We start from the raw sequence: 25490 nt of genomic DNA, 5'->3' as shown, positions 1-25490 counted from the left end.
TTCAGTTTGTTTGGTTCATGAATGCAATTCGTTTGTATCTTATTTTCTTTGATTTTTGTGGACTGTGTTAAAGAATTGCTTGTCTTAAGTATTTTGCTGCAACTTAATTTCTCTGAACTGCACTGATCACACTGGCTGGAGCATTTTGGGGCCTAAGAACTATTGTGTTATGTCTCACAATCAATCAATGTACAAATATACCATGGTAAACTAATAGGGAAAGCAAAGTCACATGGTGTACAGGGTGTTCTAGCTAGGTGGATAAAGAACTGGTTGACCAACAGGAGACAGAGTAGTAGTAGTTGAAGGCAGTTTCATGAAATGGAGAAAGGTGACCAGTGGTGTTCCACAGGGTTCAGTGTTGGGGCCACATAAGTGATCTGGAAGAGGGCACTGTTGGTATGATCAGCAAGTTTGTAGATGACACAAAGGTTGGTGGAGTAGCAGAAAGCATCTGGGACTGTCAAAGAATACAGGAGAATATAGATAGACTGGAGATTTGGGCGGAGAAGTGGCAGATGAAGTTCAATCCAGGCAAATGTGAGGTGATGCACTTTGGGAAGTCTAATTCTAGAGCGAATTATACAGTAAAAGGAAGAGCCTTGAGAAACATTGATGAGCAGGGAGATCTGGGAGTTCAGGTCCATTGTACCCTGAACGCTGCTGCACAGGTGGATAGAGTGGTCAAGACAGCATATGGTATGCTTGCCTTCATCAGACAGGGTACTGAGTATTAGAGTTGGCAGGTCATATTAAAATTGTACAAGACATTGGTTCGGCCACATTTAGAATACTGCGTACAGTTCTGGTCACCACATTACCAAAAGGATGTGGATGCCTTGAAGAGGGTGCAGAGAAGGTTAATGAGGATGTTGCCTGGTATGGAAGGTGCTAACTATGAAGAGAGGTTGAGTAGGTTACGTTTGTTTCAATTAGAAAAAAAGGAGATTGAGGGGGAACCTGATTGAGGTTTACAAAATCATGAAGGGTATAGACAGGGTGGATAGAGATAAGTTTTTTCCGAGGGTGAAGGATTCAATAACGAGAGGTCACACATTCAAGGTGAGAGGTGAAAGGTTTAAGGGGGATACACACAAAGTACTTTACACAGAGGGTAGTAGGTGCCTGGAACATGTTGCCAGCAGAGATGGTAGGGGCAGGCATGGTAGATTCATTCAAGATGCGTCTGGACAGATGCATGAGTAGGTGGGGAGCAGAGGGATACAGATGCTTAGGAACTGGGCGACAGGTTTAGTCAGTGGATTTGGATTGGCTCAGGCTTGGAGGGCCAAAGGGTTTATTCCTGGGCTGTAAATTTTCTTTGTTCTTTATACCTTTATGAGGCTTTCTAATGATATCATCACTGTATTATAGCACATAATCTGAGGGTATAAAGATCTCAGATTTCATCTTATCCCAGGATTAGCTGAAACATAATAGGCCACAAAAAAGCATCTTACTCTGTGCAAATTAATAATTTAATGTTAGCCGAGCCACTTATATACCTATGAATGTAATGATTCAATATAATTACTACCTGGAATAAACATCTCAGAGCTGCAATACCATAATATCCAAGCCCAATTTCTTCTGTCATGAGGAATAACATAAGCATTGTTGCCTTGGGTAAAATATCTTGCTGGAAGCAAAATCACATTACAAACCTCACTGAACCAATTACACAAGCTGAAAGCAACCTGGAGGATTTTTTTGGTGTAGGATTACTTTTGTTCCTTTTGAATCCACAGAAATAGAAGTGCACAACATATTTGACTATTGCATTACTGACCTCCGGCTCTTTATGTAAGGATGGAAGCCCTGGAAGGGATCACACTTTTCATTTTATCACAGACCCTTTACTCAGTGGATAAAAGGAAACTGCACTTTCCAGCAGTCTGTTCCACTGGCACAAATGTAGCTGTGTTGAACTTCCATCTTCCCGTGTCCTAATCGAGAATCCTATCTATGAGAACTCCCAGGGAATAGGATTGTTTGCATTACCACTGCTAACATAACAACATTGTGCACTAAAAAGACAAACCGTGATGCAGAATCATATAACACCAACAGCACTATTGAGGCCCCACAAGTCTCTCAAGAAAAGCTGGCCCCTAACAGTTCTTGGTAAATTGTGCTGAAGGTTGTAGTGAATGAAATGGGATAATTCATCAAAAATGTACCCAGGTACACCCCTTTCATGTTCAGAGGCAGGCAAGGATGCATGGTGAAATTTCAAGGAGAAAAGCAAGTCAGGTGAAACCTGAGCAAATGTGAGATCTGTCCCAAATTCCTTACAGCTTTCTCCTTCGGAAATGGGATAGAGGGGTTATAAAGGGATTTCTGTTTTTCAGTTGCAAGAAATTCAAGATCAAAATCTTCATCCTATTTCTACATTGCGTGCTATTTGCACAGGCACTTACTGCAAAGTCAAATGATGCATCACTACTCTTAGGACACAAACATAGTTAGTCTGGCATTATATTTAACTTTATAAATACATGAAGAAAAATAAGGAGTTATGGAAACTCTGTGGAATTAAAACAAATCAGTCAAACTAAAGAATGGTATTGTCTAGCATCCATGTGATCCCAGTAATACTGGCCCCGAGCTATAAATATCCATCTAGGATCATGTGTCACTCCAGAGATTGCGATGCTAGGTTGAAGGAGGAAAATATTCTGATTACACTTAAAGATCACTTTTAATGCATAAGGAAGTTCTAAAGTATAGTTTACTACAAATTCTGTTTGCAAAATTTGACTCTTTTGTTGCCTTTAAATTGACATCTGTGGCACACAAATACATGTCTGGTTTGAGGTGTGTAAGATAGCATGTTGGTGGTTTGAGTATGCAGAGATCATCTGTGGGAGGTATGCAGGCTGCACAGTTCATTGTGTCAATCAGCATTTACTACTGATTGGACACTAATGCTGCGGATATGCCATTAAGTGCTCAATTTAACACCAGCTTTTAAATGTGCACACATAAATGTGCAGCACCACAAACTACTTCAATGTTCAAGGAAAAGTTGACAATCTAATCTCATGCAAATTACAGAAACAACTTCACAGATGCATTAATATCCCAGTCCATGCAAGCTTGGATTCAAATTTCTTTCCATTAAAAAAGCAGGCAAATGTCAGCTCATCTCAGCAACTAATGACTTCCTTAAAAATTGTAAAGATCAAAGAGATCTCAGAATTTAAGTAACATGTTGCAAACTACCAAGGGATTCATTTCTTTGCTGAAAGGTGAATCTAACCCTCAATACTGTCTGTTCTGCTATAATGCAGTAGTTCTGTTCTTCTGGAATCCTGTGTTAGAAGAAAATTGTGTAAAGCAGGACCATTTCATCTAATGGGGCTGGAATTGCTTTATGACCACTATATATTTTAAAATTTCACACTTTAGAAACAGTGTCCCCAATTTGTCAACCATGTTATAGCTGATTCCTGTGAACGGAACACGTGTTGTAGCAGAACGACCTGTACTGACTGTGGCCTTTTAGACAAACACTGTACAGCTGGACCCCTGAAATGCAGTTGGTCTTTTTTTTCCTTGGTGATACTTTACTAAATCACCACTTTCCAAATTCTAATGCAAAGTCAATGGAAAAACAATTGTGGCTCAATTCCAACAATTAAAAAGTAATAATGTTCACTCCCAGGGAATTATGCTGATGAAAATATTTTTTTCTATCCCCAGGTGAAATCTAATGGCAGCACAGCTTGCAAGTTATTTTTAAAAAACAAACCAGCAAAACATACTGTCTTGGTGTTGGCTTTTCTGCTAAATAGTATCACAGAGACGTACAGCACGGAAGCAGACACTTAAGTCCAACTCGTCCACACTGGCCAGATATCCTAAACCGAAATACTCCCATTCCCCAGCACTTGGCCCATATCCCTCTAAAGCTTTCCTATTCATGTAGTCATCCAGATGCCTTTTTAATGTTGCAACGGTACCCATGTCCACCACCTGCTTGGCATCTCGTTCTATACACGTACCACTCTCTGCGTGAAAAATTTCCCCTCCATTCCCTTTCAAATATTTCTGCTCTCACTTAAAATCTATGTCGTCTAGTTTTGGACTCCCCTAAACTAGGAAAGTGACCTTGGCTTTTCACCCTGTCCAAGCTCCCTCATGATATTATAACCGTCTACATTGTAGACATATGTAACATCGGCCATTATTTTAGTCGCTGTGCACTGTATCCTATCAGAACTGGAACCTACACTCCAACATCTTTTACGGATACTCTCCAGACAAATAATCAGTTTAAAGAATTACAAGTAACAGTTTACAACTATTTTACAATAAGGAGTCAAAACAGAGTTGACAGACTATACTGATTCACGACGCTAAGACTCAGCCAATAAATAAAACACTGGTTGGACATGAAATACAAACAGTTGGTCAGCAAAAAAAAAAAGATGGGATTTGAAGGGGCCCTCGTCTGGTTACCAGATCGGATGCTTACTGATCCCATGACCTATCAGGTTCCACATAGGAGAAGATCAGCTTGTGTAGATTAGGAATAGACGATACCTCTGAAAATGTGACTTACAGATATACTTATAATTAACACCAAATCTTATGTACAATGGATGTTGTCTGCCCACACAGATTCAATGTAATTTAGTATTTTTTGATGAAATGCATTTTGTCCTGAAAGAATATACGCCATTTAATAAGATTGAGGCAGCTGCATGATTGTAACTATTTTCTAGCCACAGTCTTTCACTGCAAGTGACTGAGGCAAGACGGGCACATTGTAAGTCGGCAAGTAATCGACATCAATCATTGTATACACTGCTAACCTGAAGCACTATACCAGAATACTGCAAATGCTAACAGAGACTGTAAGTGACTAAATTCTCAAGGGTTTAACATACTTACTATCACTGGCTGTAACTGGCACTCAGATAGCATAGTTAACTATCAGCAATTATAACTGGCTGTTGGAGCCTGTACAATGATGAAATATTGTAACAGACGGAATTAGATAGTGACCAGCTGCCAACGCTTAGAACAGACTGTTGAAGAATGTCACTAACCTTAGGGCTGTCAAAGACTCTAAACAGCTGGACCACGAGTAGCAGTATCCCCCTTTACGTGATTACAGTTAACAAATGTTCATAATATATTGGTGATTTGTTTGAGTCATAGAATATCCATACAATGTGGAAGCAAGCCATTCTGCCCATACTGACCCTCTGAATAACATCTCAGCTAGACCTATCTCCTCCCTGTCACCCCATATTTCCCATCGCTAATCCACCCAGCCTGCATAATTTAGCTTGGCCAATTCATTTAACCTACACACTTTTGGATTGTGGGAGGAAGCCGGAGTACCCACAGGAAGCCCACACAGACTCAGGGAGAACGTGCAAACTCCACACAGTCACATGAGGCGGAATCGAACCCAGGTACATACTTATACGTCTAAGTCCCTGTCCTTTGCAAACAGCCTTAAATGTAGGGGACTTGATCAATAATTTTGCAGACAACACAAAAAACGGTTTGATAGCGAGGAGGAATTCTCAAGCGTGAAGGTGTGCAGAAAAGTGGCCTGTCAAATTTAACCAGGAGAAGTGTGAGATGATATATTTAGGGAGGTCAAACAAACAAAGAAATACAAATAATGCGAAGAAGGTGAGGGATCTTGAAGTGCATGTCCATAGAGCTCTGAAGGGGCAGCACTGATTAATAAGATGAATAAGACGATGAATATTAATCGATTGACAGAATGTAGGAGGAAGGAGGTTTTGGTGGAGCTGCGAAACAAAGCACTATTTTGACCATAACTTAAGTACTATGTGCAGTCCTGGTCACCTTACTACAGAAAGGCTGGAGCTGCACTGGATAGGGTGCAGAGACATTTATTAGCATGTTGTCAGAACTGGAAAATTACATCAATGAGGAAAGAGTGAATAGGCCGGGTTAAGCTTTCTTTGGAAAAGACAAGGCTGAGATGAAACTTGATTGAGGCTTTCAAGATTGTAAGGGACCTAGATGGTTTAGATGTGGAGGTACCTGAAGTTGCACATTCTCCCCATGTCTGTGTGGGTTTCCTCTGGGTTCTCCGGTTTCCTCCCACAGTCCAAAGATGTGCAGGTTAGGTGAATTGGCCATAGTGCTAGGTGCATTAGTCAAAGGGAAATAGGTCTGGGTGGGTTACTCTTTGAAGGGTTGGTGTGGACTCGTTGGGCCGAAGGCCCGTTTCCACACTGTAGGGGATCTAATCTAATCAGGTCTAATTCCCTAGCAGAGGGACCAGTGACCACAAAGCACAGATTTAAAGTGGTTGATAGAAGGACCAGAGGCTACATGAGGAAAACAATCTTTGACTACAAGGTGGTAGGAGATGGGAACTCACTGCCTAATGAGGCAGAAACTCTCAATCATTTAAAATGTATCTAGATAGGTACCCGTAGTCCTGTAACCTCCAAGGATGTGAACTGGCTGGAGTTAGGTCGGGTGGCTCATTTTTAATTGGGCAGAGTTACCTCCTCTATACAATTTTTCCTACATTTTCTAAGTGTTTAAAATACATTAAGAGATGGAATACATACAGATATGAGGACAGAGAAGAAGAGTGGCAGAATGTCAATTGTAACAGCTAACATGGGCCCAATCTGCCAAATGGCGGACAACAATTTGTTACATAATTTTTCAATGAATCAACGCCCTTCCAGAACATCTTTCTTTTTTCAACAATACTCTATTGTTACTTGGTGTTCACACTACAATTGGACAGCCATTCCCATCAGCAGTAGAATTCATCAACCTGGGTGCCACATGCCCATATATTAAAATACATATAGTCAGAAAATTCTCAGCAGCGCCTATCTGATTTTGCAATTTTTGATACAGGCAAGTGGGGCTGCCCAAGCAACACAAACTAGTGACAATGGAGATCATATTTGCTGTTGTCATAACAAAACAGTGAAAATAGAAGGGTGAAATATGCATTCTCGTGTGATAGATTGGAGTATCTTGGGAGCATTAGTGTAACTACTAAAAGCCAACTGAATGATTCTCAGGCACATGGTTACATTCAAAATAATTGCCAACAAAAACAATTGTTCCCAGTGGAATATGTTGCAGAGATGTTTTGTAGTAGGAGGGCAACTTTGAGGCTTTCCGTAATGAAGGATTGGATTTGTAAGATTTTGCTTGCTGACAGCTTTGATCTGGAGACTCAATGGCAGGAGATCAGCTCATCTGAATCTCAAAGACAGGGCTGATTGTATCAAACGATACATCCCTTCAGCTATTTGAAAAAAGTGAGTTACTGAACATACTCAACTCGGCCATGCTTGTGAACTCACAACACAGTGTCCAATATTAGATTCAATTCTGTATTTGGACAATATTTGATAGATAATTCTGAGTATGTGAAGAATTATAGTGATGACCAATTTATGATCAGGCACATACTGTGACACTCTTGCGTGTACTGTAAACTACATATATTAAAACTCAATACTCCATTTTTTGCAGACAGGAAAAATATGTACATGTGGGCCTGTTTCAACTTAATAGAATAGGTGACAGCCATTCACTGATTCAAATCTGACCAACCACAGTCAACCTGCCTGGATTGAAATTTAAACCAATGGTGGCAGTGAATTGTCAATCAACATTAACTAGTGTATTTTCTATGGCAATGCCTATCCCAGTCAGAGCCCATCTGCACTCTCCTCTTGTGCAGTCTCAATGTTGGCTTTCCCTTTCGATCAGTGCAGTAACTTGATGAGTGTAAGATTAAACACTCACACAAAATCTGACCTCTTTTCAACAATACTCAATTATCCAAATCACAAATCCCAATTTTCTCATGTATTAAACTTAATGACTGGAAAATTGCACTCTGCATATAGGGTTTGCTGATCGCTGCCTGATTATTTAAAGTATGTCCTCATTAGCCGTGAAGTTTAACATCATAACCAACAAATTCAAAATGGTCATACTTAACAAGGTATAATACATGCACATGCTACTTCAACATGTAGTTGAGATTTTACCTGCATCTGTAGCAATAACAGTCAGGACAAACTGTGCCATGGTTTCCCGATCGAGGTTCGTGACCAGACTTAGCTGCCCACTAGGTGTCAGAGTAAAAGCTCCTTTTCCATTCCCACCAACGATGGTGTATGTCAGCTGACTGTTTAGCCCTTGGTCGTCATCACGAGCTACAACCTATGGTATAAATCCACAGGATACATAAATCGAATGAAGTGTATAAGTAATGCGTGAAACAATGCGGAGATTCCACATTTACCACTCTGTCAGCTATGGTCACTTAAAGAGAACTGAATTTCAACCCCCATTTACACTTGGGTTGAGGTTGTATCATTTTCTAAAATGTAAGAAGTCTGAAATAGGAGCCAAACTCACCTTGATGCAATTAGTTCTGATTTAATTTAAGGGAGTGGGTGGGGGATGGGGGTTTGGGGAGAGGTTGTCGGACAGGGTACAGGCAACCAATCTGTACTGGGGAAATAGAATGATGAATTAAATATTATAATAAGCCTTCATGCCATCAATTAATAGTAATTCCACATTAACCATGAGCAGGGGTTTCTCAAGCCTCAACAGACATAGCAGCTTAAAGGAGGCAGGATGGACTAGCTGTCTTTCACACATTGTTTATGGGCCAAGCGAATAACACTTCCTTCCAGGTCCAATGAGTTACCCAGTAAACCCCACTCCAATCTGAATGCTTCCCTCCACTAGCTCCTTTCCCTACAACTGAACTCATCACAATCAACACCATGATCCTCAACAATTGGAGAAATTCTGCAAGAAGTTACAAATGTGTGTGTGTTTGGCTACCTTGACTATATATCACATGCATAACTCACCACCAGGCTAAAACCATAGACCATAGAGTCTGAAGCAGGTTTTAAGACTCTGCAATTATCTGCAAAGTTATACAATTTACATTCATTCTTATCTTAAAAATATAGGGAGATTGTATCATCCACCATCATGATCTATGACATTGTGATGTGAATTAATAAGGCAAACTAGGGAGATAATTAAAGCAAAATTCAACTGGAAAAGTACAGGATGAGGATAATTTTCCTTTGATTTTGACCAGAAAACTACCATGAGCTGCTGGCTTTATTCCATTGCTGTCAATGAAAAGGGAAGTTGGGCAGGGTGCATACTGGCAATCAATCCACTACTGCAGGGCTTTCACCAGTGCCGATACCAAAACCAAATCCAGTGAGGGAGTTGGGAGGAAATCACTGCATCACGAAAAATATTTTTACATTAATGAACACCCTGACTTCCAACCAAGGTGATATCTGAGGTGAGGCATTGTTTCATTGCATGAAAGTTTTCCGTGTGGAGAACACCTTCTCTCCTTCTGATTAGGTCTGGGAGGGACAGCTTGTGGGAGAATGTCCTGCCTATATGTCAAAACCATTAAGTAACAATTAATACCCACTTAAAGGGTCCACCTCAATGCTGCTAGTTGAGGACTTTCCAAGTGGACAGGCTGACCATCAACTGACATTTCGTGGGAGGAGTAAGTCTTTGCTTTGTTCCGAAATGAAGAACCCAGCATTGAGAAGCGAAGAGTGGCTGACAACCAGCAACCTCCAATCACCGTTTTCTACAACATACCCCACTCCACTCACCAGAAACCCCAATCATGTCACACAGTCTTACAGCATGAAAACAGACCCTTCAGTCCAACTCGCCCATGGTGACCAAGTTTCCTGAACTAAATGAGTCCCACCTGCCTCCTCTGGCCCATATCCCTCTCGATCTTTCTGTTTCATGTACCTGTTCAAATGTTGTAAATGTTGTGACCGTACCTGCATTTACAACTTCCTCTGTCAGTTCATTCCATATATCATCATTTACTGTGGTCCAGGAATCCCTGCTGAGGGCCCTAGTGTATTACCAACAGCGGCCATTGCTCCTGCCCTTTAGCCAACAGCTCTCAGGGGTGGGATTTCAACCACAAGTCCTGAACAAACTGGGAGTCCCACTAGCCAATCAGGGACTTAAATCCCTTGGGGCTTCCAAAGAATGGGTCAGTGGGTACACAGCCAGATTTGGTAGCAGATCTTGAGCCCCTGCTATTCTTATTCAGTTTCCGCATTGGCAGACACACATTTCAGGTGAAGCATTCAAAAAAACTTTGCTCAATCCCTGGTTCAGCAGGGAAGGAAGGTGTCATGGTCTGTGATTGGAAATGAATAAAATGTCTGAAATTAGATCCAGATTGAATGATGTATGACGGATGAACAATCTTTCTTATCCCTATATTTTATTGCTGATATTGAAGATTCAACATTAAATTATCATCGTGCCTTCATACTGGTTGATTTCAATGAAGCATAAAATTATGACAGTCCATTCCTCTCTCCAAGGTTTTATTTACAGAGAATTCCCACACTTTGGATGAAGGCTATTTGTCCCAATGAGTCCACATTGACCCGCCAAACAGCATCTCATCCAGACACACTCTGCCCATCCCTGTAAACCTGTATCCATCTAGCCTGCACATTCTTGGACACTATGGGCAATTTAGCATGGCCAATCCACCTAACCCTCCCGTCTTTGGACTGCTGGGGAAAACCAGAGCACCCAGAAAATACTCACACAGACATAAGAGAGAACATGCAAACACCACTCAGACAGTCACCTGAGTCAGAAATTAGACCTCGGTGTCTGGCATTGTGATGCAGCAGTGCTAACCACTGAGCCATCATGCCACCTCACTCTGTGACCTGTCACACTCTGAGTGAAAACATATTTATTAGTACTACACTTTATTCGTCATGTTTCTCCTTTCCTGAAATTCTTCATTCTTGTTTTGATCCAGTTCTGTCAGTGACCAGCAATCCTCAGGTTCCTAATTCAAGTGGTGACTCTTCATGTGACTAAACTCTTGCCATGATTATCAAAAGGATAAGTGTGAACCTGACAGGCAAGGTCTGTTTTATATCCTACCCATGCTTACACAGCTTTCTTTTACAGAAATAAGAGCCGTGTTTACCTAATTTCTCAAAAATGGAGGGCCACTGAGGTAACCGAATTTCACTCAGTGAAAGCCTACAATTAAACTAGGTATCATTTATCCAACAAAGAAGCAGATATGATAAATATTTTATGCAGATATACTAACTGTCCTAAACATTCTATTTACTAACAAATGCTCCAGGTGATATTTGACAACACTTTGCATGCACCATCGACACTTGGTGTTCTGGACAAAAAGAGAAGCGAAGACAGATAATGCTGGAATATTACGCCATTTGATGATGATGCACATTTGCTGGGCTGGCTCATGGTCAGAGCTGGAAACCTATTTAAATAATATAAAAGTACATTCTGTATTATTATCTTGTTGCAGCTGAAGAATTAACAGCTTGATGATGTTTATGTAAACTGTAATGTGCTCCATTGAAATTTTAGAGGCACTGGTAAAATTTCAAGACACCTTTTCTGTTCCGTGACTGTAAATGCGTTTATTTATCTAGATATTGTCAGGCTGCTGGAACTGCTGATGGATCCATACACCAATCGCAAATAATTTCTGATTTAACATGCATTTTACTTTTGAAACTGATCCACATATAACTAGGGATAGCAATATAAGTTGGAAGCATAGATCATTATTCTTCAATCTTACTTGACCACTTTGAGGTTGACTAGAGTTGGTGGGGAGGGTAGCTGGTGAAAAGGGGAAGCCTTTTGGAGTTTTCCTCAGAGTAGTAAGCCTGTTAACTGGACTCTTTGATATGGTGGATCTGGGGAGAAGGAAATGGCTTGATCTAACAAATGGACTTTTTTCAATCTATTCGTCCAATTATTTCTTATGCTTGTGGCATGAAAACAGTTTATTCCTTAACAGAACTTTATATTAATATTTACTTTCATGTATATTAATCAAATAAGCTTTTAAAACTTACCATAAATTCTGTTACATGAGCTACACTTTATGCGTTTTTAAAGTCCTCTTAAGTAAACATGTCTGTGATATGCCAGTATAAGGCTCTCAGAGGATTGTATGACTTTTGAACTTGGTCTCAGAAGGTGCTAGAAGTGAGGTCATTGAACATTTTAAGACAAGGGTAGATAGATTTGTGTTAGCTAGGGGAATTAAGGGTTGTTGGAGTAGATGGAATGTGAAACACAAACAGATTAGCCATTATAGTATTGGATGGTGGAGCATGCTTGAGGGACCAAAAGGTCTACTTCTGTTTCTGTTTCATATGACCATATGATTTACTGTACTTTTGCCATTATGAAAAGTATAAAGATTATGGGGGTTATGCTGACCTTACAGCTAAATGCAAATATTGTTATGGTGGATTAAGAAAAAAGAATACAGTTTTCATAGTACCAACCTGCAAGATGGACATTGGCAGACTCTGTGTACCCTCTTGTACATGCACACTGTAGGGCGATAGTTCAAAAACTGGGAGAAAGTCATTCATGTCTGCAAGATTAATGTTTACTACAGCTGTTGCAGATTGAGGGCTGCTTCCACGGTCAACTGCTTGGACAATCAGATTATACGAGGGTGTTGTTTCCCGATCAAGTTGCTTGGCTACTGATACTACACCCGTAACGGAGTCAATTCGAAAATCATTGTTTAGATTGCCATGGGCAATGTGATAGCGAATCTGACCATTAGCTCCTTCATCTAAATCTGTTGCAGTAACTTGGATGAGATCAACACCACTAAGTGTATCTTCACTAAGCTCAACTTCATAGAGAAGTTGTTCAAAGACAGGAGGGTTATCATTTACATCAAGCACGATCACAGTAACATCCATTGTTGAGGAGAGTGGAGGGTCACCCTTGTCTGTAGCAATCACAGTCAATGTATAATTCGATACCTCTTCCCTGTCAAGTTCACCCATCAGTCGTACTTCTCCATCTATTGTCCCGATGCTGAACGTGTTCCCTGCATGGCTTAGTAGTGTGTACTCAACGTAACTGTTTGGTCCACTGTCAGGGTCAGTGGCTTGAGCTTTATAGACAATTGTGTTCATTGGCGAGTTTTCCTGCATGTAGGCCATCTTGGATGAAATAAACCTGGGTGGGCTGTCATTGACATCCAACAGAATCACAGACACTTGTGCTGTGCTCGTAAGCCTACTTGCTGGGAGAGCAGATAAATCGTGAGCCCGAATCAGCAGGTTGTAGAAAGATTGGCTTTCCCGATCGAGCTGTTGCTTAATAGTTAGAACACCATTGTTATTGATATCAAAATGCTGCAGTGAATCTCCAGATGCAATGTTGTATGCCAACTGGGAATTGGGTCCTGGAAACAAAAGGTCAGAAAATATGATGAGCACACCAAACTTCTAAGATAAATGGAAGGATACACTGTAGTCCATTTTAATTTGGATGAGATTATACAGGTGGATTAAATTTGGTTAAAAAACTGGAATTCTGACCTAGGATTACACATAAACAGTCTTGTTATGACTGTCTTGCTGTACTTTTTCAATGATTTTTTAAAATTGAAAAAGCAGAACGCACAGTTATATTGAATAAACAATTTCAGAGTAGGATTTAGCCACTTTGGTCCTTCAAACCTACTCTGTCATTCAATAAGTCATGAATGATATGAGGAGTCTATATGTCCGCCTAGTTCCAATAACCTTTCACCTTCTTGGTTATGTAGAAACTATTTACCAACCTTAAAAATATCTTATCGTTTTCAGGAAGAGAGTTTGAAAGATCGAGACTCACTGTGAGGAAAAAAAAATCATGTGTCTTAAATAAGCAATATTCTGAGTGTTCTGAAATAACTCCTTAAGTATTTGAAACTGAATCTCTATCAACCTATCCCTGAATCTAAATTGCAAGTTTATTTTAGCTTCTTTTATTCATTCGTGGGATGAGTGTGGCATCGGCTAGGCCAGCATTTATTGTCCATCCCTAATTACCTGGAGGGTAGTTAAGAGTCAACCATAGTACTATGGGCCTGGAGTCACATGTAGGCCAGACCAGTTTCCTTTCCTAAAGGACATTACTGAACTAGATGGGCTTTTCTAACAATGGATAAAGGATGCATAGTCATAATTAGACTCTGAATTCTAGATTTTTATTGAATTCAAATTCCACCATCTGCAGTCGTGAAAATGAACCCAGATCCCCAGAACATTACCCTGGTCTCCAGGTTAACAGTCCAGTGATAATACCAGCTACATCACCTCCCCCAGCTAGATCTGCTTTCCTATGCTCATAACCATGGATCCACTTTTCTCTCCCTCAACCCGAACATAAAATTCAATCATTATGTTTGCTGCTATAAGGGTTAATATAAAATACTTTCAAACTAAAGTAAAATATTTCAATAATTGTAGTATTGTGAGCATACATTTTTATATGAAATGTTTGCAATTTTTTATTAAAACAACTATTGTGTTAGAAATATTGTGTATATTCTGCATTTACGTAGCTTGTTATGGTGAAATCATATAGAACCTATCATGTGTGCCATTTGAGTTATGAAAATACATTTTTAAATCATATGTTGACCATGAAACAACAGGTATTTATCTTGATTAAATCATGTATTACTCACTGTTATTGTAAACTCAAATTCAATATACACTGTGTTGTAACTAAAAGGAATTGCAATAATGTTCGTTCGATTTGCACTGAATTGAAATAAGGGCTCAATAATACATTTTCGTATAATCCCTACAGTGTGGTAACGGCCATTTGACCCAACAAGTCCACACCGACCCTCTGAAGAGTAACCCACCCAGACCCATTCCCGTATCCCATCACTCTACATTCCCCTGGCTAATTCACCTAGCCTACACATCCCTGAACACTATGGGCAATTTAGCATGGTGATTTCACCTAACGTGCACATCTTTGGACTGTGGGAGGAAACCGGAGCACCCGGAGGAAATCCATGTGGACACAGGGAGAATGCAAATGCCACACAAGACAGTTGCCCGAGGCTTGAATCAAACCTGGGTCCCTGGCATTGTAAGGCAGCAATGCTAATCACTGAGCCACCATGAATGCTGAACCTCTGGAATCCCACCTCTAAAATTCTTTTTTGTCTTTTATTGGACCTTCCCTAAAAGCCTATTTCTTAGGCCCAAGCTTTTCATCATCCATCATAATACCACTTCTGTGGTTTTCTGTTAATTTTCATCTAACCGCACATTCACAGAGTATCTTGGAATGTTTTTCCCCATGGTAGTCTGCTGCCTAATGCTCTGAGGTACAAATAAAAAAAATGTAATGTGTTATCAGGGTCTCAATCAAAATCCTTTATCTGCTATTTTAATGGACAAAGGAATTTGATTTGAATGTATCAAGAATGTCAACATCACTTAGCATAAATATCTCGACCATTTATTAGACCACCAGTACTACATCTGCCATTAGTTTTAATTGGAACAGATAATTTGTTGCAGAAAATGGTTTCTAACTACTTACTCTCACCCATAAATTCTCATGGTCACTGCTTCCAGGTCTTTTTCTATAAACTTATATTACTTGAGCAGTAAATTGTGGTACTCGCTGTAGCATTAAAAATCCATAGGTTTTGTGCTGGGTAATATGTTATACCATATATCATCCGTCATATCTAGGTTACATGTACTCCAACACATGAACAGGCTATTCGTTGAATTCTTTTCTTGATACCTAATTGGTAGAAAGCATCGTTTTCCCTCATAATGTCAGAATGGAATTCCCACGGTAGAAGAGCACTTCTGATTTTTACTGCAAGCCAGGGGTATTTCATTTCTCATACTTACAACTTTACTATGTGCATTACAAGTCTGCAGAACCATTAATACCTTGTTTAGAGCTATTATTCAAAGTGCCTGAATAAAATACCTGGCTAAACCAAAACACCTAACAGAATCAACTATACTCCAAGCTCATTATAACAAAACACAAGCAACAAATTACATGCTTAACTGGTGTGTACTTAAATTACATTACTTGAACGCTTTAGTCTAAAGTTCCCCAATGAACACGTTTATTGTAAAAGAAAAGACTACTGCATTTTGACAGGACAAGTGACTGCACCGCATTAAGTAATACATGCCTTGTGTGCACTATGTATGCTGCAAGCATTGAAAATTAATGTTGGCATACCAAAACATACAACCAGCTTTTCTTAAACAGTAACACTGGAATTAAAGATATTTATCTTTTCGCTCCAGGCATTTCTACTAAGTAGCAACCTCCTCACACCATGTTAACAAGCTAAAAATACTTTTGAAGCATTATCTATCAGTATCCACTCAAATACTATAATTAAGCTTGTTCCATTATGCAGCTGTCCTGATTGACTTTGACCAATACTGGACAACATCAAATTCTTGCTAAAGACTTGACAAAATTATAATTATTACAGAAACTTGAACAGCGGTAGATCAAACTTCTCTGTGTCTCTGCTTTCCAGCCTAGCTCAATGGCACACTGCCAAAGAATCACTTGGTTAACACATTGACTCTAACTTGCAACACTGAACAATCAGGCGGTGCAACAAGATAAAATAAAAGATAACGTAAAATAAATCTGACAAAATAAACAAACTGAGATCAGTTATGAACCATGAAATAAACACAAGCTGTGAAAGGAAAGGTAATGCATCTGCAGAAGTGTTTGAGTTATCTTTTTTGCTTTCTGCTTCAGCAGTTGGCTGACCTGTTAAACAATTAAATTGCAAAATTTAGCTGACTTTTTGATACTCTTGTTATCTCCATGTGTTGCAACTCTAATAAAAAAATGTTCTCATTACATTTGGGATTTGGTTTTAATTGCTTTTGATGGTTACATATTTTCAAATGGCTTTAGAATGGCCGAATTCTACGATACTAATAAGCATACAATGACATCCAATGAATCTCCCAACTTTGAGGCGCGCTGCAATGTAGTTTTTTACTTAGCAGTTTGGCAAGGTCCAGTAGTAATTCCACAATGGGTTTGTAAATCTGAATCTCAGGCCTGAATGACAATCGGACCTGCCTGCACTTGTCAAGTGTGTTTTTTCAGCAGTTGTACCACATGTGTAATCTGAGATCCAACAGATTATTTACAGTTGTTTATTTTGCAACCAGAAGTAATGCTCATGTTCTTAGGCTATTTAGGGTCATGACTGCCACCAAAATGTTTTATTGCAAATTCAATATTTACTTTACTTCTGTACCACACATGGCAAAAAAAAAGTAGAACTTTCAGCATAAATTGGTGAGATATGGAGGTTTATACATTGAATGATATGAGAAGATCCAACAGTATTCAATGTCCTGAACTGAATAATTTTTCAGTTAACTGTGATATGAATGTCACAATGGCAGCACTGCAATGGAGGTGATACAGCTGTTGCTTTAATTACTTTAAAATATTGTTATTTTTAAGGTAAGCTTTCCACATTTATGAGTTCACTAAACCCTTAAGGTCTTTTGTTTTGTGCTGAGAGAGACAGAGCACGTGGTTTGGTTCCAGGCATTTCCACAACATTTTCTTTATTGTTTAAAGGTACACGGTTTGGATGTGGCTTGACCATTCCTCTTGATGTTCCCTCTCCATTAAAGCAAAATGGGAACTGGAAACTGTGAGAGTTCAAACTATATCCTCACACACTTGTGTGTTGAGTATTAAAGGCTGTATGATAGAGATTTGTAAGTATATCAGTTTTAGCACTTTGAAGACAAAATTTCCTTATTCTAACAAACACTGATAAAGCACTATCATTTTCACTTGCACAGTTGCATTAAGACTCAGACTTCAGTCTCAACTCAGAGAACATTCCCCCTTGCTCCCCTTATGCCGAGACAAAATCTGACCACAAAATATAAATTTATCCAAATATTTACCTTGTGCGCATAATCTTCTGCTGTTCTCAGGAAACTGATGGTCTATCAGTATCTTCAATGTTAATGCATACAATCAGGAAAAAAGTTAACTGGGATTATACCATAAGAGGAAATAAAACAATTCCAGCTGTAAGCCTTTCTGCCATGATTTGGACTATTGCTAATTTTCAGACATTTATTAATGACTAAAAAAAAACCTGATCATACATAATCAGGTAAGAGTCAAGCTTCTAACACTAAACTTTTCATTAAAGTGATTGACTTTAACATGAATAACATTATGAAGAAGTTGAAACCTTCCTCTCCCATTATCTTCCTGTTTCAGAGTTGCAACAGCGAGGACTATTATTGCTAAGCAGGAAAATAGGCATTTCAGGCTAAAGCCCTTCATCGAGAATAGAGGCAGGAAGCCTCCACCTCTCCACCCTGCAGGCACTCTGTCTCTATTCCTGATGAAGGGCTTTTGCCCGAAACGTTGACTTTCCTGCTTCTCGGATGCTGCCTGATTTTCTGTGCTTTTCCAGCACCACTCTGATCTAAACTCTGGTTTCCAGCATCTGCAGTCCTCACTTTTACCTACTATTATTACTAACCCTACTCCCTAAAATATTGCAAAAGGAGTCAAAGATGCTTGTGCACACATGAGAATCTGAACAATGGTGTTCAATGATCTGCTATTCTATGAATCATTCAATGATTGGAGTAGGTGATAGTCTAGTGGTCTTCCTGCTAGACTATAAATCCAGAAACTCAGCTAGACCAGGGAACCTAGGTTCAAAATCCCACTATGCCATATTTTGGAAGGTGAACTGAATAAAGAATGCAGAATTAAGTGTCTAATAATGACTATGAAACTGTTGCCAATTGTCATAAAAAACCTGGCTCACTAATGTCCTTTAGGAAGAAACTCTGCCGTCCTTTACTGGTCTCCAGACCCACTGCAATGTGGTTAATTCTTACCTGCCCTCTGGGCAATTAGGATGGCCTAGGAATGTGATGCCCACATTCTATGAGTAAATTAAATAAAAATTCTCTTGGGTTTGCACTAGAGCAGGCTTGACTTAAGTGGCGAGTGGTGGAAAGTCCAGAGAGTTTTGGATTTTTGGGCTACAAGTTGCAATCGATTTATACGTAGGGAATATCAAAATTAATGATTTTTGCCCACAAGCTGTGGGATGATGTTAACATGAAATTAACCACTATTCATGCATATACAGCAATTCCACTTTAACAAGTAATAAGGAAATCATAATGGTTATAGCAACATTATAAGCCAAAAGAGAAGCAACACTGCTTTATCACAAGAAGTCAGCTTTCTGTCCATTCACAATCACAGTCTAATTTTTTTACATGATGTTGTATATTTCAACAATGCTTAAACCAATTTTTTCAGTGGTAATTCAGGAGAAGCTAACTATTAGGAGCGAGTTAGGTAAAGGCAATTAATTTCCATTGGAATAGGGATGGTCCTCATGTCTGTAGCACCTCATTTTCAGTGGATTGGGACTGGTCTTTGGACAGAAATCTGTACAAAATGTGTCATATTGATGGATGTATACTTTAAGTGGTCCTAAACTAGACAGATGTCTCATTAAAATGTTTATATTGAAACAGATTACATTCACCCAACTATTTGCCTGAAGTCTGCTCAAAACAAAAGAGAATTATGTTTTGTTTTTTCCTTTTACTCTCCTACATTTACATAGATTCTTTGGTGGACCAGAATTCACCTCATGCTTTCAGCTATGGGACAGACAATTTCATTATTTATTATCATCCATTGATGTCAACTCAAAAGCAAAGGTTGGATTTTCTCATTGATGGTTAAGTCCAAGAACTCATATTCTTGACTCTATTATTCTTTTTGAATGTGGGGCTGGTGTAGATCCAAAGTAATATCCTAAGTGTTCATCTCACCACATGGGTGTAAATCAGGCACAGCAGACCTCATAATGTAGCAGAATGAAAATGGGATGATTTCTATAATAGGCTGTGATATATTCTGCCACATTATTATGCAGGTAGACAAGGAGACTGGAAGAACACAGCAAGCTAGGCAGCATCAAGAGGTGGAGAAGTCATCATTTTGGCTGTAACCCTTCTTCAGGACATTATCATCCATGCAGTAACAAGGAAGATTTACCACAGGATATTGCACTAACCTGAAGTCTGATAGTATATTTATACTGCAGAACTCTTCAGCAGTACTACAGTCATAGGAAACACTGCTAGTGCTTTTTGGTTGTATGCTACAATTCAAGGTAGTTACTCCCATGCTGCTAATGGCAAACATACAAGACAATGCAGCAGAGAGTTGCTATAAGCTCCTTCAAGCTGAAGGCATATTGCAGTCAAATCAGATTTTGTGCTATTGTGTAAAATAGGTGATACCCAAATTTTAGGCTCTTTAACTCAGTTCAAAGGAAATAAGAAAATGAGAGAACTGTAAACCAAGCAAAAGATTCCCCAATATCCATTTTATATCACACAAAAACAAGTGTTTGTAATCGTATAGTGACTCTAATGCAGCAAAATGTCCCAAGGTGTTTGACAAAGTCAAAGTTACCTTCAGTGGCTTATGAACAACTGCATAGGCACAGTAATTTTCCTTTCACAGCTCTGTTCTTCCATAGTATACGAGATCAATTCTGAGCAAACCGATTTGAAACATATTGTGCAACTACTTCAAGTAGAAACCTCAATATAAATATGGAATCAAATTTTCAGTATTAGCATTGCTGTAGGCAGTAGAACAAATGTTCTGGTATTTTGTTGCCAAAAGATAAGTCGATGGAAAATCAAAGGCTTGCTCCAATGGCAAATTGGGCACTCATTTCCATTAGTGTCGAACAAATGTTCAAAGTCACAAGAAGAGGGTTAATGTTTTGCACATGGGCTGAAAGGACAAACATCACTAAGTTTGCTTTGGAATTGCATCTTTCTCTAACTTACTCAATATCCAACTGGCTGTGTAGATTAGGTGTATCAATTTTCTGAGCATTATGGTGGAAGTTGACACCAGAATGATTTTAATTGTGTACTTTTCAGACTCCAGAATCCTTGGCAAATTAATCATTATTTCTTAAATCCAGTCTGAAGTTGCAGTAGTATTGACCAATTAGACAACTGAGCATTAATATTGACTAATTAGACAACTGAGCAGCTGATAAGTCACAGAACCCCGAGTTGTGTGCCTGTCACTGAGTTAAAATAGTAAATGTCACAGCTGTTGCCAATGAATTGAGGCACCTTAGAATGCAACAGATTCAATGAAGGAATTTTTAACCTTGTTGCACTTCCCATATTCAAAAGGTGCGGTGCCGGAAAAGCACATCAGATCAGGCAGCATCCGAGGAACAGGAAAGTCAAAGTTTTGAGTATAAGCCAATGTGATTCCTAATGAAGGGCTAATGCCCAAAATGTCAACTCTCCTGCTCCTCGGATGCTGCCCTGACCTGCTGTGCTTTTCCAATGCCATAAATTTTGACTCTGACGTTCCACCATCTACAGTCCTCAGTTTCTCCTAGCACTTCCCATAATGTCGAATTCAAAATGTTTTGCAATGTACTTTTATGAGTACATCTTGTGCAGCAGGAAACCTCATATAATGGCTACTGTCTTAGTAACTAGTCTTCTCCAAACAGAATCACATTTCTAGCAGATAAAGACAAAAAGATACAAGAAAAATCACAAAAAAAATCACCGGGATCATCAAAGTCACAACGTTTCATTTTGCGGACAGACTATATGGCCCTACATGTACCTGTTATCCGTACAATGTTTAGGAAAATAAAATTTGCTCCCAATAGATTAAAAACTAACCTTAAGATGAAGGTGGGCAAGTGGGGAATGGCTAACTTGTGAGTACTTGTTCCGTGGTCATTGACTAAAAGGATTCAGAAAAGTGTTCAGCTCAGCATAGATTTCAAGCCTCCCAAAAATAAAGCATAATTAAGAAAGGTTAGGTCGGAAGTGAAGTTGCGAGGTCTTCAGCTAAAAACCACCACCATCATGGGAGAAGACTAGGAGTTTATCTCAATAGCCTGAGGGATAACAAAATCAACTGTTGCTATCATAGACTGTGAACCATTACAGACAAAAAAACCCATGACCCATCGAGGGGGGTCCACCTCCTCTACCTCTTCATTCTACAAAATAGCTTCATTGTGTGTAAAGTATTCTCCTCTGTCACAGATTGTACATTTCCTTTCTTTGCCGAATTAAATAATCCATCGCATCTAAAACTGCTGCTTCTTAACAAACTTAATAATGAACAGCCGATTGCCTAACTGAAGTAACTGTAGTCACAAACCCTTAACAATCTACACTGCCTCAAGTCTCACCAGGCTAGCTTTCCAATCTTGGAAAATTGGTAATTAAAGGAAGTCAAGGATATCTGGACTCAGTACATCAATGCATTTCCACTTACCTGTTGAATTCACTTTGCTATTTTTACTCACCCACTGTGATCAAACACGATCTCCATATGAGGTCTCCAATCTCCCTCAACACTAATTCTCTTCATCTCTACACTGAGGTGATTGCTGCCTCTTCCTCGTTAACACTTCTGATCTCCTCACTGAACCATTCTGATCACCTCCTCCTGAAATCCTTCAAATCTCCCTCCATGACCCTATAGATCTCCTCCATGGGGCCCTTGATCATATCTTGACTTCCCTCAGCTTCCAATCTCATCACCACCTCAAACACTATGATCCCTCTTTTCCTGCTCTCAGTTCCCCAGTTGTGGTCCAATATCAAATCTTTACCTGTTCAACAGCCAACAGTCCTCTCAATCTGGTTGGCTGCAACTAAGAAACAGAGCCAAAGATCCTATTAAACTTATCAGAACCTGAAGGAAACCTGTTCTTCAGGGTTGCCTGAACTCAAACTCAAATGTTCCTTCCTAGCTTCTCAGTTAAGATTTAGCCCCGCAACATTCTTTGGTTACACTTTTTCTCACTCAACTTCAAACCATTCCAGCCCCTACCACCATGAGATTTATTTTTCATGCAATACTCAACAATGTCCGAAGGCCTTTTATCATGCTGCCCTCAAGTTGGATGCCGCTGACTTCATCAAACAGAACATACCAGTTAGACAATAAGGATTGGTTTCAGTAGAATTGGATAAATCTGTACCTTAAACAGGTCTGACTTCTCGAAAAGAATGCTATATAAGTATGAACAAAGCCAAAATAGTAAAACAAAGAAAGAGATTTGTTTGTTTGGTAAATACAGTCCATTGTTTTCATTTTTACTATTTTTTTATTTTTCTCAGATTTTACTTTCATCTCAAATATCTCAGTTCTTCACTATATGTTTCCTAATACACCTGCCTCTGATAAAATCCTATTGTGTAAAGTTAACTCCTGTCTTTTGCTTAAACTTTGCCTCAATTATGACAAGAATTAAATAAGCAGGCATCTGCGATTGTAATTAAAGAGACTACTTCTGCTTAAATGCAGCCAGTAGCTGAAAGAGGTCATACAAAAAGTAAGTGCATAATGGCTTGTGGATATGACTGCGGACCAAGGTGAAGACAGCTCACATGCAACATTATGAAAGTACAACATATCACAGAATCACACAACTATTAAAACGAAGGATTTCATTCAGATCACCTTCTCTGCTCCACCTCCCTGAATGAGCAATACACCTTGTATCATTCCTTCACCTTCTCCCTACAAACTTGTACGTTTTTTCTTTTCAGATAATAATCCAATTTCTTTTTGGATGCCTTAATTGAACCTGTCTCCACCACAGAATCAGGAAGCTCATCCCAGATCTTAACCACTCACTGCATGAGAAAGGTTTCTCCTCATTGCATCTTTTTCCAATCTGTAGTCTCTCATTCTCAACCCTTCCCACAATGGAAACGGTTTCTCGCAATCTACTCTATCTGGATTCCTTGTAAATTTGAATACCTCCATCAAATCTCTTTTCCAACAAAAACAGTCCCAACTTCTCCAAGTTATCCATATAACTGATGTTTCTCAAGTATCAAAACACGACTAACCAGATGGGTTAGCCAATTTAATTTTTAAAAGTTGCCATATGAATTACTAACATAAAAAATATTCAGTTCTTTTATTCAATATGGTTAACAGTGACAAGGCCAGAAATTGCCCTCGAGGAAGTAGATGGTGGTGAGCCACTTTCTGGAATCACTGTAATCCATCTGATTTTGTCATTTGTGTTGTGTTTTGATACATCAGAGAAACCTATCAGCCTTTTTCAGAGGACAGGTAAGAGTAAACCACATTACTGTCACATGCATGTCAGACCATTACTGACATTTATAATTCTATGAATACATAGTTCAACCTTGTGCTTTCAGAGTTTCCCATATTGGGATACATACAATATTCAGCAAAACACTCACTAATAGTCCACAATACAACAGTGCAGTACAGAAAAAGTGCTTCACTTCAGTGCTGCAATCCACCAGAGAAGATGTTAAGACATCACCTCCAATTACCTTAAGGTTCACACTAAAGATGTTAAAGAAAAGGCAACCTTCATTTTTGAACCATCACTGAAGTAAACTATCTAAACATTTATCTCACTGCTGTTTATAGAATCTGGTTATACACTGATTAATTATTACATGTTCCTACATTACAATGATGGCTATTCTTCAAAAAATATTTGTTGCTTGTGATGTGTTATGGCTAAACCTGACTCAAAATAATTATACAATTAAAAGTTCTTTTTTTTAATTTTATAAAGACAACTGAAAAATCTACACATTGGGAGATGGTCAGCATTTTCTTAGAGTTAATGAGACTATGTGATTTCTAAGTTATAGAATTTGTAAGTGGTAAGTAAGAGAAACTTTTGATAATATATGAATAAAATAGATTTTATTTGGTTCTATGAGGAATATGGTGGGGCCACACATTCAAGAGGTAAAGCACAGAAAAACAGCTGCTTCATGTTCATAATATCCTATTCATTCAATCAAAAGATGGAAATCTCTGAGCAGTATAGTTATTAGCATAGGATCTCAGAACATGTGTCCCAAAATCTGGACATTTGATTTTTCCATGAGTGTTTGCTGAATATAAAAAGGTGTTCTGGCTTGAGAAAAACTGCTGAAATATAAATACATTTACAAAACATTTCTCTACATTACAAAACAGAAATAAATACTAGTACTGTATTCGCTTGATAAACTATTTTTTATAAAAATTCCCTTTCAAAAAAAGACATAGTGTAATACCGAATAAGTTAAAAATGAATTAATACATTCACACTTTTCTGTATTGCAAATCATGACTCAGATTAATTGTGAAGGCAGTTAGGATAGGTAATAAATTACTAATGATAAATGTCAGATTTCATAGAAATGTGTCGCCCAGACAGCTCTCCACTGCACCTCCTCCATTCCCTACTCCAATGCTCGAAAGTCCCCACCCTTCCAAATGCATTAAAGACAAGGTCCCCCTTTGCCCCACCTACCACTCCACCCATCTCCGCATCCAACGCATCATCTTTAAACAATTCCACCAGCTCCAACTAGACCGCATCACCAAAGACATCTTCCCCTCCCACCCCTCTCTGTCTTCCACAAGGACCATTCCCTTCACCAATCCTTGGTTCGCGCCACTCTACACATCAACCCTCCTGAACAGCACCCCCG

The 25490-nt window shown here is 39.0% G+C and overlaps 1 protein-coding gene across 2 annotated transcripts in view; it reads right to left on the bottom strand.

Annotated features, from left to right (window-relative positions):
• The window catches only part of LOC122539345 (protocadherin Fat 4), a 375046-nt gene that overhangs the window by 140935 nt on the left and 208621 nt on the right, over positions 1-25490 (bottom strand). For both annotated transcript variants that reach the window (XM_043674087.1, XM_043674088.1), the window contains exons 6-7: positions 12381-13303; positions 8031-8205 (exon numbers count right to left, since the gene is read on the bottom strand). In XM_043674087.1, the coding sequence (XP_043530022.1) occupies positions 8031-8205; positions 12381-13303 (1098 nt within the window). The remainder of the gene's footprint in view (positions 1-8030; positions 8206-12380; positions 13304-25490) is intronic.

The sequence above is a fragment of the Chiloscyllium plagiosum genome, chromosome 32 (assembly GCF_004010195.1).
Source record: "Chiloscyllium plagiosum isolate BGI_BamShark_2017 chromosome 32, ASM401019v2, whole genome shotgun sequence".
NCBI classification, from domain to species: domain Eukaryota; kingdom Metazoa; phylum Chordata; class Chondrichthyes; order Orectolobiformes; family Hemiscylliidae; genus Chiloscyllium; species Chiloscyllium plagiosum.
The sequence above is the reverse complement of the archived record's forward strand: the minus strand, read 5'-3'. Positions and strand labels throughout refer to the sequence as shown.